Below are 17,446 nucleotides of genomic sequence, written 5' to 3'. Positions count from 1 at the left end.
AATGCTACAAGTCAAATAATCTCCTTCCTTGATCTTCTATATTTGTGCAACCTACAAACAAAACATTATTTGTGATACTAAAACTGTGAAGCAGTCGAGCAACACACACAAAGTGTTGCGCCGTACACCAACTCGGCCGACGAGGTGTGCAGATCGTCTTTGGGTGCCATGCGGATTTCGAGCAGGACGCAGGGAAGCTCGTCCACCCAATTAGGTCCTCTCAGGCGGGCCATGAGAGCTGACTTTAGGTGACGGTGGAAATGCTCCACCAGCCCGTTCGACTGTGGGTGGTAGGCAGTTGTGTGATGCAGCTGTGTCCCCAAAAGGCTGGCCATAGCTGACCACAGGCTGCAGGTGAACTGGGCGCCTCTGTCGGAGGTAATGTGGACCAGTACACCAAAGCGAGATACCCAGGTGGCGATCAGTGCCCAGGTGCAAGATTCGGAGGTGGTGTCGGTGAGCGGGATCGCCTCCGGCCATCTTGTGAACCAGTCGACGATAGTGAGGAGGGGGCCCACGATATCCACATGAATGTGGTCGAAACGCCGGTGGGTGGGGTGGAATTGCTGCGGCAGAGCTTTGGTGTGCCGCTGCACCTTGCAGTGCATGCACGTTTTGGCCCATTCACTGACTTGCTTGCGGAGTCCGTGCCAAATGAACCTGTTGGAGACCATCCGGACGGTTGTCCTGATGGAGGGATGCGCTAAGTTATGAATGGAGTCGAAAACGCCCCGCCTCCAGGCTGCCGGGACAACGGGACGGGGTTGGCCGGTGGTAACGTCACAGAACAGGGTCCTCTCACCTGGGCCTACGGGGAGGTCCTGGAGCTGCAAACCGGAGACTGCAGTTCTGTAACTAGGGATCTCCTCGTCTGCCTGCTGCGCCTCCGCCAGCGCCTCAAAGTCTACCTCTTGGGAAAGGGCATGAATGGTACGGCGAGAGAGTGCGTCCGCCACAACATTGTCCTTTCCCGAGACGTGCCGGACATCCGTTGTGAATTCAGAGATGTAGGACAGATGGCACTGCTGGTGGGACGACCAGGGATCGGACACCTTCGTGAACGCAAAGGTAAGCGATTTGTGGTCCGTGAACGCGGTGAAGGGCCTACCTTCTAAGAAGTACCTGAAATGCCGGATTGCCAGGTATAGTGCCAACAGTTCTCGGTCGAAAGCACTGTATTTGAGCTCGGGTGGTCGCAGGTGTTTGCTGAAAAACGTCAGGGGTTGCCAGCGACCCGCGATAAGCTGCTCCAGTACGCCACCAACTGCCGCATTAGATGCGTCCACTGTGAGGGCGGTAGGGACATCCATTCTGGGGTGCACTAGCACCGCGGCGTTTGCCAAGGTTTCTTTCGTTTTAATGAAAGCGGCGGCGGACTCCTCGTCCCAGGTAATGTCCTTGCCCGGACCCGACATCAGGGCGAACAGGGGGGCACATGATTCGGGCAGCTGAAGGGAGGAAGCAGTGGTAGAAATTTACCATACCCACAAATTCCTGAAGGCCTTTGATTGTGGTGGGTCAGGGGAAATGGCAGGCTGCGTCTACCTTAGCGGGCAGAGGGGATGCCCCATCTGTAGTGATCCTGTGGCCCAGGAAGTCGATGGTGTCGAGCCTGAACTGGCATTTGGCCGGGTTGATTGTTAGACCGTATTCACTCAGTCGGGCGTAGAGTTGACGGAGATGGGACAGATGTTCCTGACGACTGCTGCTGGCTATGAGGATGTCGTCTAAATAGATGAAAGCGAAGTCCAGGTCGCGTCCTACCGTGTCCATTAACCGCTGAAACGTCTGTGCGGCATTCTTCAGGCCGAACGGCATGCGGAGGAACTCGAAAAGGCCGAAAGGGGTGATGAGTGCTGTTTTGGGGACGTCGTCCGGATGCATCGGGATTTGATGATATCCCCGGATGAGGTCTACCTTGGAGAAGATCTGTGCGCCGTGCAGGTTTGCTGCAAAGTCCTGAATGTGCGGCACAGGGTAGCGGTCCGGTGTGGTAGCCTCGTTCAGCCTGCGGTAGTCGCCGCATGGTCTCCAGCCCCCTGTCGCTCTGGGCACCATGTGCAGGGGGGAGGCTCATGGGCTGTCGGACCGCCGTATGATCCCCAATTCCTCCATCCTCTTGAACTCCTCCTTCACCAGTCGGAGCTTGTCCGGGGGAAGCCGCCGAGCGCGGGCGTGGAGGGGTGGTCCCTGGGTCGGGATGTGGTGCTGTGCGCCGTGTCGGGGCATGGCTGCCGTGAACTGCGGTGCCAGAACCGATGGGAAATCCGCCAGGACTCTGGTGAAGTCGTTGTTGGACAGCGTGACGGAGTCTAGGTGTGGGGTTGGCAACTGGGCTTCACCCAGGAAGAATGTTTGAAAGGTCTCGGCGTGGACCAGTCTCTGCCTCGGCAGGTCGACCAGTAGGCTGTGAGACCGAAAAAATCCGCCCCCAGGAGCGGTTGGGCTACAGCGGCCAGTGTGAAGTCCCACGTGAACTGGCTGGAGCCGAACTGTAGCCGCACCGTATGGGTGCCGTAGGTCCTTACTGTGCTGCCATTCACGGCCCTCAGGGTGGGACCCGGTGCCCTGTTGCGGGTGTTGTAACTCGTCACAGGTAAGACGCTGATCTCGGCTCCGGTGTCGACCAAAAAACGGCGTCCCGACCACTTGTCCCACACATACAGGAGGCTATCCTGATGGCCAGCCGCCGTAGCCATCAGCGACGGCTAGCCCCAGCGTTTCCCGGGAACTTGCAGGGCGGGCTACAGCGGCAGGCTTCTGCGCCCCACTGCTGGTGGTAGAAGCACCATTGTTCGTTGGTCTCCTCACCCCTCCCTCTGGGGCTAGTGGGCTCTGCTGCTGGGAGCATGGCCTGGTGATCTGTGCAACGGACGCCCCACTCTCCTTCTTGGCTTTCCACAGCAAGTCCGCCCGGGCTGCCACCTTCCGGAGGTCACTGAAATCCGCATCAGACAACAGCAGGCAGATGTCCTCGGGCAGCTGCTCCAGGAATGCCTGCTCAAACATGAGGGAGGGCTTGTGTCCTCCAGCCAGGGACAGCATCTCATTCATCAAAGCCGATGGCGGTCTGTCTCCCAAACCATCCAAGTTCAGTAAGCGGGCAGCTCGCTCGCACAGTCCGAAAGTCCTTATGAGCAGGGCTTTGAATTCTGAGTATTTGCCGTCCGCTGGGGGAGACTGTATGAACTCCTCAACCTGGGCCGCTGTGTCCTGGTCGAGGGAGCTCACCATGTAGTAGTAACGTGTGTCCTCCGAGGTTTTCTGCCAAACATGGAATTGGGCTTCTGCTTGCTGGAACCACAGGTGAGGTTGCAGCGTCCAGAAGCTTGGCAGTTTCAACGAAACTGCATGAACAGATGCGGCGTCTTTCATCTTCGGCCGAAGTATCGTTTGGGCCATCGGGGTCACCAATTGTAGCGGTGTGTTACATGCAGCGCTGTAATAACGACACGTAGTCGATGAACTGCAGTTACAAAAGAGATTTTATTCGAACTTCGCGGCCTCACTTTAAAGCCTTCCTGATCCCGGCCTCCTCAGGCGCGGATGCTGTAGGGGGCACGTATTCACAGTCCTGTCCCGCATGCGGGCTTTTCCCCTTGCTGGTGAAGCAGACGGCGCCCTTTTGGGATTGGCCTTTATGCCGGCGCGCTGGCTATCTGTGAGCTGGTTCGAGTGCGCTAGGAAGTGGGTCGCCACAAGTTGATATTTTGGCATAAAATGTTAACTGTACTTTTTTCCATATATGTTGCCTGGTTTGCTGAGTTCCTCCAGCACTTTGTGTGTGCTGTTCAGATTTCCAACATCTGCAGATTTTCTCTTGTCTGTGAAGCAGTCGCATTGTTCCTTTGGTAATAATTGTTCTTGCTTTTTCACTATACTAACAGCCAATCTGCATTCTACTTTCATCTTTACCCTACTAGTAAAATGATAGAGGGGGTTTGGAATCAGCAAACAGGACAATAAGGCTTTCTTAAGTGTTCATCTCTTAAAATAGTTCACAATTTTGTTCAACGATGTGTGCTTCATTCAGCAGAAATTATGAATCAGAATATACATAAAAACACTATTTTATATAGGATTCCTGAAATCAAGAGTTATAAGGACAAGTTCAAGTTTAATTATCATTCAACCATACACAAATACTCATGAATACAACCAAATGAAACTGCATTACTCTAGGACCAAGGTGCAAAACACAGTACCAACAGTCATACACAGCACAAGGCACATATAAGATAGCAGCAAAACAGTAACACAAAACAATATATGGTCCAAGACCGTGAGTGCCTGAAGGTTGCAGCAGTCTGTAGTCAAACACAATCCAGCTGACAAGCCAACACTGGGAGTGGGCAGCACTGCCTCCAACATAGATACTGTGCCTCCAGCTGTCTAGTGTAGCCCCCGACTCTGACTGCTTTCCCTGGACAGCTGTAAGCAAGCAACCCTGCAACTTGTCCCCACTACACCAAGGCCTCACAGCTTCTGTACCAAATGCCCCTGCCATTCACCAATGAATTGCACATTCAGCATTCCACACCACCATTGTTCAATAGGATCTTGCGATCAGAAGAAAAGCAAGTCAGACAATTATTGCACACCTCCTTTGCACACGAACGTCTGTCACAGGCAACATCACAGTCCGCACCAGGTCCAGCAACTTCAGTTTCTCTGCCAACGTGCAACTCACTGATGGGGTAGACCTGCAGTACTTTAAGTACTTGATATCCAGCAGAGTCTTGTAATCATAAAAAATATATTTTAAAAAGCCACCTTTGGTTGATCCCATAGAAGCTGCTATGACCAGGCACACCATCATCTTACTGGAAATAAGATAAAAGGACATAAATGGAAAAAATGCAAATAATAGGTGTACAAGATAATGAGAAGCATTGATCATGTGGATATTCTGAGGCTTTTTCCCCAAGGTTAAAATGGCTAGTACGAGAGGGCACAGTTTTAAGATGCTTGGGAGTAGGTACAGAGATGTCAGGGATAAGTTGTTGTTTTTTTTACGCAGAGAGTGGTGAGTGCATGGAATGGGCTGCTGGCAACAGTGGTGGAGGCAGAAACAATAGGGTCTTTTAAGAGACTCCTGGATGGATACATGGAGCTTAGAAAAATAGAGGGCTATGGGTAAGCCTAGGTAGTCCTAAGGTAAGGACATGTTCGGCACAGCTTTGTGGGCTGAAGGGCCTGTATTGTGCCGTATGTTTTCTATGTTTCTATATCCAAAGCAACGGCCTACAACAAAGCATGACCAGCAGTGAAATATAAAATCAGTTAACGTTCACAGATATTTAGCAAGATTTCTGCAGTGTCAAATGGGAACTAAAGAATGATCAAAACCCCTGGCTTTATCAGAAGGGGAGGAAAAACAGCATTGGTACTAGGAAGTTTCCTTATAGTGTGAAGCCAGTAAGCTGAAGACAACATCAAACATCCCCTTTATTGGGTAAATAAGTGTAAAGGGGGTTTCTTTTTTTTCTTTGTTACTGTTGGGAAAGGGTTTCCTTTTGTTAACTAGCAGGAATGCTAATTTACTGATAACGAGAATGGTATTCCTTTGTAAACCAAATGGGGATTAATATTCTTTCTTCTGAGTCTGTAAGCTTTTGTTGACGGGCTTTTGGGGAGATCGGCGCGAGGGGGTCGAGAGAGAGGACGCAATGATCTAAGCTGGGCGAGGATCGGACCCCAAAGGGGGGTCCGAGGGCCGGGAGATTCTCCGGGGGGGGGATGAAGCTAGATGTGCTTGGTTGACCACTCGGAGGGTCCTGAGCTGTTTGGAGAGTCGAGGAGTTCGGAGGGTCCTGAGCTGCGAGTCGAGGAGTTCGGAGGGGATCGAATGGTGGCCAGAAGACTTCAGAAATTGAGCTCCAACGGCTGTGCACGAAGTGGTTTGGACTTTGATAAGTTTGGCGCCTTTTCTTTAATTTTCTCTTCATATATACTGTATCGTTATTAATCACTTAGTTATAGTAACCTTTATAAATTGTACTCATTTAATCGCATATGGTGTACTGTCTGTTTTTGGGCGAGGCGGGGACATCACACAGCATCCACACCAGCTGATTACCCAGTTTGGCGGGGCTGAAGGCAGCTCCCCCTAGACGAGAACGAGCTGAGCGAGCCTGAGGCGACCCAGGGAGTTACATTGTGGGGTGCTCGTCCGGGGTTGATTTCTGTGGAAGCTGTGTGATCACCCTCTTTAAATTGTGTCTGCGGCGAAGAGCTGGTGTGCCTTTGTGGGTGTGTGATTGCTGGTTGTCGCTACGTGTGTGTTGGGTGGGGTGGCTGCTGTTGCTAGCCTGGAGGTCGTTGTTCGATTTCCGACTAGTGCTGACGAAATGGTGGTGGGACGATGGGCTGTCCGTACTGTTTGGGAGAGTGAGGAGTGACAGATTGGGATGTTTCAGCAATGGTGAGCTCCGCCCGGTTGTTGGTATAACGTCCAGCCCTAAAGGGGCGGAGGCGTGGGCGGAGCGGACCCCTCAGTTGTTGGGTGAGTGGCAGTGCTTGGCTGAGGGAAAGCAACAGGGACGGGTTGAAAGTTTGAGTAGGCGGGCTGGTGACTTTGTTAGAACTGTTGGGCGCAATTACCTCGAAGTGACCGCTGCCAGTTCTGGGAAAGTGTGGGAAAATGCGTGTGGTTCGACTGGAAGTCAAATGCCGCAGCTGGGGGGCTTATCATATCCGTGGCAGGAGATTGGTGGGAAGTTTTTAGGGTATCCCTTTTTGCCTAGGGGGGCAGATAAATTGCTTGTGGTGCCAAGGGGATCAGTTGTTCCGTTGATTCGAGAGGTGTCGGGAAACTTAGAGGAGGCCCAGTGGGGGAACGGCTTGGGGTCTCTGGGGGAGCACGGTCCCAGCAATGTACCAAGGAACTCCCGAAAGGAACAGACTCTATTCCTGAAGGCTTAGAGGGGCCACGTGCACAGGTGTTGTTACGGATGGATGGAAGTCAAGTTAAAGCCATCCTCGGCACCGGGGCGCCGGTTAAGTTGCTGTACAGTTTGTTTCATAACCGTTATTGGAAGCATTTACCCTTGACGACATTGAGGACACTGGAGATTCGGGGTACCAGTGCCGGTGATTATCCAGACGACGGTTGTTGGTCAGTGAAAATGGAGTTCTTGGAGGCAAATGTGGAGGAGACTGAGGTTCAGGAATCGTTAATGCTGATGTGTCCGGACCCTGTTGAGACCGGCAGCGTTTCTGTTCTAGAGAGAACCAATATCCTGCTGGTGTGCTTGGGGGCCTGCCCGGAGGAGGCGGGTGAGCGTTGTTTGGAGGCATTGTCGATGCACCCAGAGTTTCAAGCTGTTTGTGTGGACGTGTGTACCAGCATTGGACTGATACCGAATTCAAACAAGAGCCATTGGCGGTACGGCCTGGGGGAAGTATCTGAGGGTGAGACCCTCTTAGTGGACGCTGCGAAATACCACGAGGGAGCGGAGTTGACTGCTGAAGACACCTCGGAGAGAGAGAGGTTGCGGCGACTGGCCCCTGAAGCTGTGGAAGAAGTAGGCAGCGTGTGTGTGGATTGTATTGCGTTGAAGAGGCGCACTGTCAGTGACCAGAATATGGCCTTGAGGGCCAGAGAGGCGATGGCCTGAGTGGTGCGAAATGGTTTAAGGTGCTGGATCTGAGGAGTGGATGTTGCCAGATCCCGATGAGTGGGGCCGACAAGAAGAAGACGGCCGTTATAAATTCCCCAGGAGTCTTCGGGTCTGAAAAGATGCAACAGGGCATATCTGGAGCCCTTGCAACCTTCCTGCTGGGCAGGTGGAAGACCATAGGGGATGTGGAGGCGTTTGGAGTTTTGGTGTATGTGGATGATCTCTTGGTGTTTGGATTTGCCTCAGGAGAATATGAAGTGAGGTCGTTGCAGGAGCAGCTGAGAACTACCGAGTTAAAGTGTTTTCGGGACACGTGCCAGGGCTGGCGAAGGTCGCAGCTCGTGAGTGACTGTCTCTATGGAATCAAGTTTGAAATGAAGACGGAGAGACTGGGGAAAGTTGATCTGGAAGAAGTCATGAGGAAGAAAAAGCTGGAGAGAAGTGCAGTGAATACTGAACAGGAGACTGAAGAGACTCTGGGAGCAGTGCAGGCCACGTGTTTCCGTTTGGAGCAAATCAAACAGCAGCTACCAATCACAGAAATGAGGAAGAATACAGATTCGATGGATGACGTGCTGGATGTGTGGTACATGCTGCCTTTTGCTGACTTTCCCTCGATTGAGGAAGAGACCTTTGGCCCTTCTCCCATTGAGTCAGGTGTAGCGGGGAGGGTTAGCTGTGTGCAGTGTGGGGCATGAGTGAGAGATTGAGAGAGGAGTTGGTAGTGTGCCCAAGGTATCCCCAGTTGTGTCCGAGCCTGAAGGGTTTAGGTGAGGGGGTACGGAGGCCTCAGAAGGGTTAGGGAACTCCCAGATAGTTGGCCTAAGTAGCACCTGAGGAATAGGGCGTGAGGGTTACTGTGTGGGGAGGAGATGTCACTGTTTGTGCTTGGGTTACGGTGTGTTGGCAGGAAAGGTGGCGAGTTATTTAGTAGTCATGAGGACATGACTTTTATTTGGTGGAGGAAGTGTGTAAAGCGGGTTTTTTTTTGTTACTGTTGGGAAAGGGTTTCCTTTTGTTAACTAGCAGGAATGCTAATTTACTGATAACGAGAATGGTATTCCTTTGTAAACCAAATGGGGATTAATGTTCTTTCTTCTGAGTCTGTAAGCTTTTGTTGACGGGCTTTTGGGGAGATCGGCGTGAGGGGGTCGAGAGAGAGGACGCTGGGCGAGGATCGGACCCCAAAGGGGGGTCCGAGGCCGGGAGATTCTCTGAGGGGGGGGGGATGAAGCTAGATGTACTTGGTTGACCACTCGGAGGGTCCTGAGCTGTTTGGAGAGTCGAGGAGTTCGGAGGGGATCGAATGGTGGCCAGAAGACTTCAGTAATTGAGCTCCAACGGCTGTGCACGAAGTGGTTTGGACTTTGATAAGTTTGGCGCCTTTTCTTTAATTTTCTCTTCATATATACTGTATCGTTATTAATCACTTAGTTATAGTAACCTTTATAAATTGTACTCATTTAATCGCATATGGTGTACTGTCTGTTTTTGGGCGAGGCGGGGACATCACACAGCATCCACACCAGCTGATTACCCAGTTTGGCGGGGCCGAAGGTAGCTCCCCCTAGACGAGAACGAGCTGAGCGAGCCTGAGGCAACCCAGGGAGTTACATAAGCAAAAGGAATTAATATGAGTTTCCCAGTAACTTAGTCATACTAATATATTAGACGGTGGCTACATCACCGTCTGGTACGGAGGAGAGGGGACTACTGTACAGGATTGAAGTAAACTGCCGAGAGTTGTCAAATTAATCAGCTCCATCAGGGGTATGAGCCTCCGTAGTACCAAGATGTCTTCAAGGAACAGTACTTCAGAAAGGCAGCTTCAAGGACACCTACCACCAAGAACATGCCCTCTTCTCATTGTTACCATCCAAAGGGAGGCACAGAAGTCTAAAGGTACACACGCTGCAATTCAGGAACAGCTTCTTCCCCTCTGCCATCCAATTTCTAAATGGACATTGAACTCATTAACACTACCTCACTACTTTTTTTTCCAATTTGTTTTTGCTCCACACATCTTAGATTAACTATTTAATAGATATATATTTACTGCAATTCAGATTTTTTTAAATATTTATAATGTATTTTATTGTACTGTTGCCACAAAATTAACAAATTTCACGACACATGCTGGTGATATTAAATTTGATTTTGATTGTGATTGTAATGAGTAAGAAGTTGTTTAGGATTTGTGTAGGACGTGACCTCATTTGTCACCTTTTACTTGCAAATTCAGATATGTGTTGGATGTTATGTGATTGACAAGTTGTGACTAGAACTAAGCAAGAAACATTTCTACTGCACAGGACCCTTTCCAGTTTTTATCAATATAAAGAGGAAGAAGTTAAACATGAATTGTGTAGGAGAAGATCAAGATATTTGGTAGCAATCCAGTTTCTATACACCTTCATAAAATAGAAGGGAATGGAAAGTAGCACAAAATGTCACTGCCCAATTTAAATACAAAGGATTTATTGGATTTAACCTACTTCAGAAGGACCAGTTCTGTTTTGATAAGAACTCCATTGCTTAACTCCACTTATTACTTGATATTATGGAATCTTAAAATTTAATGGTCTTAAAATCAACATTGTATCATGTTTAAAAAAAAGTGTAGATCCATTATAAACTGTTTACAAGAAAACAATAATCAAATCTGTAATGCATTACTAAGGTCAGATTATGGAGAATCTTTAATACGGTAATTACTAATTTTAAAGGACATGTCCATTGCTCTTGGGAAAAGATCTTCACAGCACCATTTACAGCTGTACATTAGCAATGTTATACTTAAGCCAACATTGATCCAATAAATCTATAGTATGAGCCTAAAGCCACAAACATAGTGACTGAAAACCATGAAGGAGACGGGAAATAAATATGTTTAATCAGCAGTTTCTCACATACACCTACCAGTGGAGGCATCTATGTCAAAATCATCCTCTTCATCATAATCATCTTCTGGCAAAAGCTCAGAGTCATTCAGCTTTATATAACCACAGACATTGGAAGATTTTAATCGTCCAATTTCCAAGACATTTTCAGATTTATATGCCAACAACTTTTCAACTGGAGCAGAGTCAATGAATCTCCATAGGGGCTAGAAACAAGAATTAAAAGCATAAATATGTAGTTAAGAAATGAATCAATAAAACTTTACACAGGCTGATTTTAATCATTAAAAACAGTAAAATTTGAAGAAATCAGTAACAGAGTGCAGGATATACAAACTGAAAGGGGTAGGAAAGAAAGGCAGAGGGGTATTGTGGAGATGGGAGAATGAGAGAGGGAGGGGTGTAAGAAGCTGGGGGAGGAGGATATTTTACAGCTATAATAAGAAAAAGGTAAACCACATTACTGACTTCAGAAATCAGAGTATAGTCATGCCATTTACAGTCTGATAAAACACAAAGGATGCTAAAGAACTAAAAGAAAGTACTGCACATCTTCATCAATATTTGGGGTGGAAAACATATCAACACATCAAGATTATCTGCACTATTATAAAGACAACCTAGAAGAAATGTAATAATTCAAATAATGGAATTATTAAGGGTGAATAAAGAAAAATTTCTTCTTGTAGAAGAATTCATTACAAATAGTCAGCTTTTGAATCAATGAGCAGGTGCGAAGTAGAAGGAGGTTCATTGTAGGAAGGTGATATGTTCTACTCCAGAATAGCTGAAGGAGAAACCATTGCACTAAGTTAACAGAACTGATTAAATACTTGAAAGGAGGAACTGCAAATATCATGATGAGAGAATGTTTAATTTTCAATCCCTACTGCAAAAACTACTGCCACGGTTAAGATGAATACAATTGCTTCCTGTATGTAAACTTATGGTTCATGCATATTAAAATTTACTATAATTTTTAAGCATATACTAACTTCAGCACATTACAAAGACAGGATGGAAACCACAATCATCATGAAGAACTCTGTACACAAGAGTAGCAGAATGTCTGTTAAGCCTTTCCCAAAAAAAAGGGTAAATTAAAGGCATGAATACCTCTATGTTATATTCTCCTTCATCGGTAATAATTCTGGCAATAAATTCCTCCTCATCAATAAGAGCACGGACCTTTGAACCTGGTTCACCTTTTATTTAAAAAATTATACAATTAGACTTCTGATCCTTTGATGTACAGTTTTTACCTCAACATTTTTTCAACCTTTACAATGATTTCACTTTCAGTTAAAACCAGAATGTTAGTTGAGGAGTACCTCCAAACTGCACATTAATGTAGAAATGAATTGAATCAGACACAACAGAAGATTTGTGGTGTGATGTTTGCCCTCATTTGACATGTTATAAATATATCACAATATTATGAATATTAGGATATGATTTTTTGCCAACTATGAAAACACCAAGTTCACTGATGAGAGAAAAAGTGGTAACTACAACAATGCTATGAATACATTATATGCACCAAAATTCATTTGGAGGGTGCTAGTATTGACACTAGTATCTGCAATACAAGCATTTATCACCGGTTCCAAAATTTTCTGAGAAGGGGCTGATAAATCACGTCCTTGAACTGCCACAGTCCTGTTGGTTAAGGTTGTCAGGGCAGAAGTTCCAGGATCTGAACTCCGGAACAGCAAAGAATAGGAATACAATTCCAAGTCAGGATGTTTATGAACCTGGAGATGAACCTGCAGGCAGCAATGTTCCTGTGCACCTTCCACTCATCCTCATAGTAATTAGTGATTGGGGCTTTGGGAGGTGCTGTCAAAGTAGCCTTTTGTGGTGATGCAGCTTTTAGATAAGATGCATCAGAGGAAGTGTTTACAGTGGTACACAGGGACTGCTTTGTTCTGGATGGTGTTAAACATTCTAAAAGATTGTAGAGTTATAGTCATCCAGGGAAACAGAGAGCTTATCATCACATTCCTGATTGGTGCCTTGGTAAATTGTGGAAAGCTTTCAGAGGCTAGCGGTCAGTTACTCACTACACAATACCCATTTCATTCTCGTGTGCTTACATAGGTCAAGTCTAGACAGGTTTTGGGCCAATGATAAGACCCTTACCCCCAACCTTTGTACTGGATATTCACTGTCCAAAGGATCTTCAAAGTACATTTATTAAGTATGTATGCTTAACCCTGAGATTTATCTTCCTACAGGCAGCCATGAAACAAAAAAAACACCATGGAACCTGGTCAAAGAAAACACCAAACACCCAAAGTGCAAAGAAAAGAATAAACTGTGCAAACCGCAAAAATACAGTGGCATGCAAAAGTTTGGGCACCCCGGTCAAAATTTCTGTTACTGTGAATAGTTAAGTGAATAGAAAATGAACTGATCTCCAAAAGTCATAAAAGTTAAAGATGAAACATTCTTTTCAACATTTTAAGCAAATTAGTGTAAATGATGCCCACAAAGCAGGAGAAGGCTATAAGAAGATAGCAAAGAATTTTCAGGTAGCCATTTCCTCAGTTCGTAATGTAATTAAGAAATGGCAGTTAACAGGAACAGTGGAGGTGAAGTTGAGATCTATAAGACCAAGAAAACTTTCCGAGAGAACTGCTCGTAGGATTGCTAGAAAGGCAAATCAAAACCCCCGTTTGACTGCAAAAGTCCTTCAGGAAGATTTAGCAGACTCTGGAGTGGTGGTGCACTGTTCTACTGTGCAGTGACACCTGCAATATGACCTTCACGGAAGAGCCATCAGAAGACCTTTCCTGCGTCCTCACCACAAAATTCAGCTTCAGAAGTTTGCAAAGGAACATCTACACAAGCCTGATGCATTTTGGAAACAAGTCCTATGGACTGATGAAGTTAAAATAGAACTTCTTGGCCACAAAGAGCAAAGGTATGTTTGGAGAAAAAAAGGTGTAGAATTTCATGAAAAGAACATCTCTCCAACTGTTAAGCACGGGGATGGATCGATCATGCTTCAGGCTTGCGTTGCAGCCAGTGGCACGAGGAACATTTTTCACTGGTAGAGGGAAGAACGAATTCAATTAAATACCAGCAAATTCTGGAAGCAAACATCACACTATCTGTAAAAAAAAAAGCTGAAGATGGAAAGAGGACGGCTTCTACAACAGGATAATGATCCTAAACACACCTCAAAATCCACACTGGACTACCTCAAGAGGCACAAGCTGAAGGTTTTGCCATGGCCCTCACAGTCCCTAACCTAAATATCATTGAAAATCTGTGGATAGACCTCAAAAGAGCAGTGTATGCAAGACAGCCCAAGAATCTCTCAGAACTAGAAGCCTTTTGCAAGGAAGAATAGGTGAAAATCCCCCAAACAAGAACTGAAAGACTCTTAGCTGGCTACAGAAAGCGTTTACAAGCTGTGATACATGCCAAAGAGGGTGTTACTAAGTACTGACCATACAGGGTGCCCAAACTTTTGCTTTGGGCCCTTCTCCTTTTTTGTTATTTTGCAACTGTAAAAGTTGGAAATAAAAAAGTAATCTTGCTTAAAATATTAAAGAAATGTGTCATCTTTAACTTCATGCCTTTTGGAAATCAGGTCATCTTTTACTCGCTTAGGTATTCACAGTAACAGAAATTTTGACCAGGGGTGCCCAAACTTTTGCATGCCACTGTATTAGAGAAAAACACTGAAGATAAAACATCAAGCCACAGAGTAACTGAAACAGGAATAATTCAGTTTAGTTCAGTTCAGTTCAATTGAGCACTGTATTGTTTGCTGACAGCAGGCCAGAGCCAGTAAGCCCTGATCAAGACTGCACAAAATAGCAATAAAAAAGGAATAACTAAAAACTAGAGACACTTCACATCATTAACTGCAGAGTGAAATCATTCAGCCTATCACTTCCCAGCTCTCTACTTTATCCCTCCCTCCACTTCTTATCCCCCCTCGACCATCCCATGTTACTTCACTCCTGATGAAGGGTTTCGGCCCGAAACGTCGTTATTACCTCCTCCCATAGATGCTGTCTGGCCTGCTGAGTTCTGCCAGTATTTTGTGTTTTTTATTGAAATCCACAAACTGTGTTGACTAAACCTTGCTTAAGACACAAGACTCCAGCACCATCCTTCGGCAGCTGAACACCCACTTGCCTTCCACTTTCATTCTTGTTGATTTTAATTTTGCTTGTTTTTTGGCAAGCTTAGCTTTCTAAACACAGTTGCTGACACTTCTAGAGATCAAGTTATTGCTTTTTAATAAAATAAACTTCCAACTAATATTCCTTGTTTAGTTTCTTGTCGTAAACAGGGGCCAGTCTTCAGCTTTTAATAACAAGAAATAATTATTTAAAAATTTGAAAGGACAGCTTTGCAAACAGACATACTGTCTACAGAACTCAGGACTTTGGTTCACAGCGCCTCTTCTCAAGAGGTGCAGTGCAAGATAATGACCTATTTCATTGGGCAACACTGGCTAAGTTGTTTAGTTCAAGGCAGGTTAGGCTTATTAGGAATGGGGTAAAGAACATCACGAAGAACAACAGAAACAAGAAGTGAATTAGAATTCATTCCTCTGCCTTCAATTTCTGTGATGGATGATTGGTTCATCTGCGGCTCATAGGTACATCTTTTTAGCTTACAGGAACTATATCTGTGGTTTGGAAATCCTTTAGAAATAGTTTGCAATTTGGAAGTATTTTGTAAGATAGAAATCCTCCGTGAGTTATGAATGTGTTTTGAGAATATTGTTTTGATATTAATGTGTATTATTGAAAGTAAGTGAATTGTGTTTAAACTGCTTTGCTAGTTGGAAGTATCTTCTTGGCAGGGAGGGGAGACCCACCACTCAGATAGTGGCAGCTAAACTCACTGCAGAGGATAAACAGGGAAGAGAACTAGTTTTTCAAGATTGGGTCATTAGTTTACCTCCCTTTAGTGAGGATACACATAGCTATCTATATCAAAAAGGGCACAAGGTCTTCATTTGAGTTTAGAACTTTGCGGCCAGCAAACCCAACACCATAACACCTTGATACTCGAGGATAATGCAATGACCATAATGTTATATGTCAAGGATTAAACTCTGTCTTGTTGAAAACTGGCTCTGCTATATCCAGCATCCCCATTTCTAGACACTGTCAGTTAGTTTCATTAAGATTTTCAACAAAGTTTCATTTAGAACCTCCTGAATTTAATGGAAATACTTGGCTGCTAGAAAACTTGCCCCATTGGTTCACTCTGCTTCAATATTACATAAAATGCGTCTAATTTCATCAACTCTCATCTCCCATTGGATGAATGTCCAGCTGAATATACGTCAGTTAAGAAGTTGAATAACATTATTTCTTATATAAGCACTAATCTATGAATGAAAAATAATTGTTATTACAATGTCATTTCCTATCCCAGTATTAGTCCTTATATAAATACTAATATAATATTTTCCAATGTGACTAACTTATGATTTTATTCTTTACAGTTAAATTTAGGCACAAATATGTTAATTACTTCTATTTCTGCTTATCTTCATTCTGCCACGTGAAATTAAATTTTTGAAACACTGCATCTTCAGGTTGAAAAGTTCAGCAAATAAGAAGCCCAGACTATGTGAACTGACATGCCTTATTAACAGAAATGTCCACTGCCTGACCTGTTCATCATTTTCTGTTTGCATTCCTTATTTTCAGTACCACAGTATTTGCTTATATAGGGCAGACAAAATTATTTTCAGGGATTAAAAGCTCAAACACAGCAGTCTAATTACCTCACAAATCCACCTCCCAGGCAAGAATTCACTGGTCACTCAAACTTCAAGACTAATGCAGTCCTAGTGAATCATGTGTGCTTATCCTCTCACTCCCTTATGGTGTCTTTTTGTTAATCCTACCCTTCCATTTACATCCACCTACAGAAGCTTACCTCTTGAAATCAGTTCAGAAATTTACCAGCTAATCTGAAAAATTATTTACAGCAGTTATTTATATTTCAGTTGGACCCAAAGCATACATATATCAAAGGGCAATTGACTCTGACTAAGTAATAGTGCATTGAGAGGGGGAAAATAAACAAAGAGACCAAAAGCAGCAAACAAGGTCAGGAGGGAATTCTTAAATGGCTTTAAGTCCACAAAGAGGGGCGGAACTGCAGAGATACTTAAGAAAATGTTTCTAGTGGTCAGAAAAGGTGAAGAACTCCCAAGTTGGTGTGGTCTTTCATTGACTCTGTTATGGTTATTATTCTGTGGATATGTTGAGTATGCCCACAATAGAATGAATTTCAGGTTTGTATATGGTGACATATATGTACTTTGATAACAAATTTACTTTCAACTTTGAACTTTAAAAAGACCCTTGGACGTGGAAACTTTGTTAAGGACAAGAATGACTTGATGAAAGTCTTACCCTAGAGACAGAGGACAGGAGCACAGGGCAGAGGAGTATTGATAAGCACCACCAATGGTAGAGACTGCAAGGAATTCTGCAAGGATGGGTAGCAGGAGATGTTGTGGTTCTTCTTTGAATGTCAAACTTCGAGGTCAAACATGATCACAGCTAATTGGCAGTCTTGTTCCTACCTTTAAACTCAAAAAAGCCAATACTACTGTAGTCTATAAAGTCTGGCCTTTTGATTTGTTGAACTTTCAAAAATGCATCTTTTCAACACATACTTTCATCTGGAAGAAATAAGGACTGCAAAAGCAAATGGGAAAGTACAAGCTTTTATCTAATTAGAAAGTGCAAACAAATCAGATATGTAGTGTGAAACTGAGCTCAGACAGGTCAGACTTCTGGATAGTCTGTAGATACTTACAGAAGATAAGATGGCTGACTTTAAATTTCTATGAATCAGAGGAATTCATGGCACTAAAGACCACTTGGCCCAGTGCAATACTGCTTGCTGGATTTTTTTTAAAAATCTTAT

General features: G+C 45.1%; 1 protein-coding gene across 4 annotated transcripts in view; it reads right to left on the bottom strand.

Annotated features, from left to right (window-relative positions):
* The window catches only part of adam17b (ADAM metallopeptidase domain 17b), an 84,008-nt gene that overhangs the window by 43,055 nt on the left and 23,507 nt on the right, over window positions 1–17,446 (bottom strand). For all 4 annotated transcript variants that reach the window (XM_059981901.1, XM_059981903.1, XM_059981902.1 and 1 more), the window contains exons 4-5: window positions 11,639–11,727; window positions 10,542–10,728 (exon numbers count right to left, since the gene is read on the bottom strand). In XM_059981901.1, coding sequence (XP_059837884.1) covers window positions 10,542–10,728; window positions 11,639–11,727 — 276 coding nt within the window. The remainder of the gene's footprint in view (window positions 1–10,541; window positions 10,729–11,638; window positions 11,728–17,446) is intronic.

The sequence above is a fragment of the Hypanus sabinus genome, chromosome 10, assembly GCF_030144855.1.
Source record: "Hypanus sabinus isolate sHypSab1 chromosome 10, sHypSab1.hap1, whole genome shotgun sequence".
In the NCBI taxonomy this organism is placed as follows: Eukaryota; Metazoa; Chordata; class Chondrichthyes; order Myliobatiformes; family Dasyatidae; genus Hypanus; species Hypanus sabinus.
The sequence above is the reverse complement of the archived record's forward strand: the minus strand, read 5'-3'. Positions and strand labels throughout refer to the sequence as shown.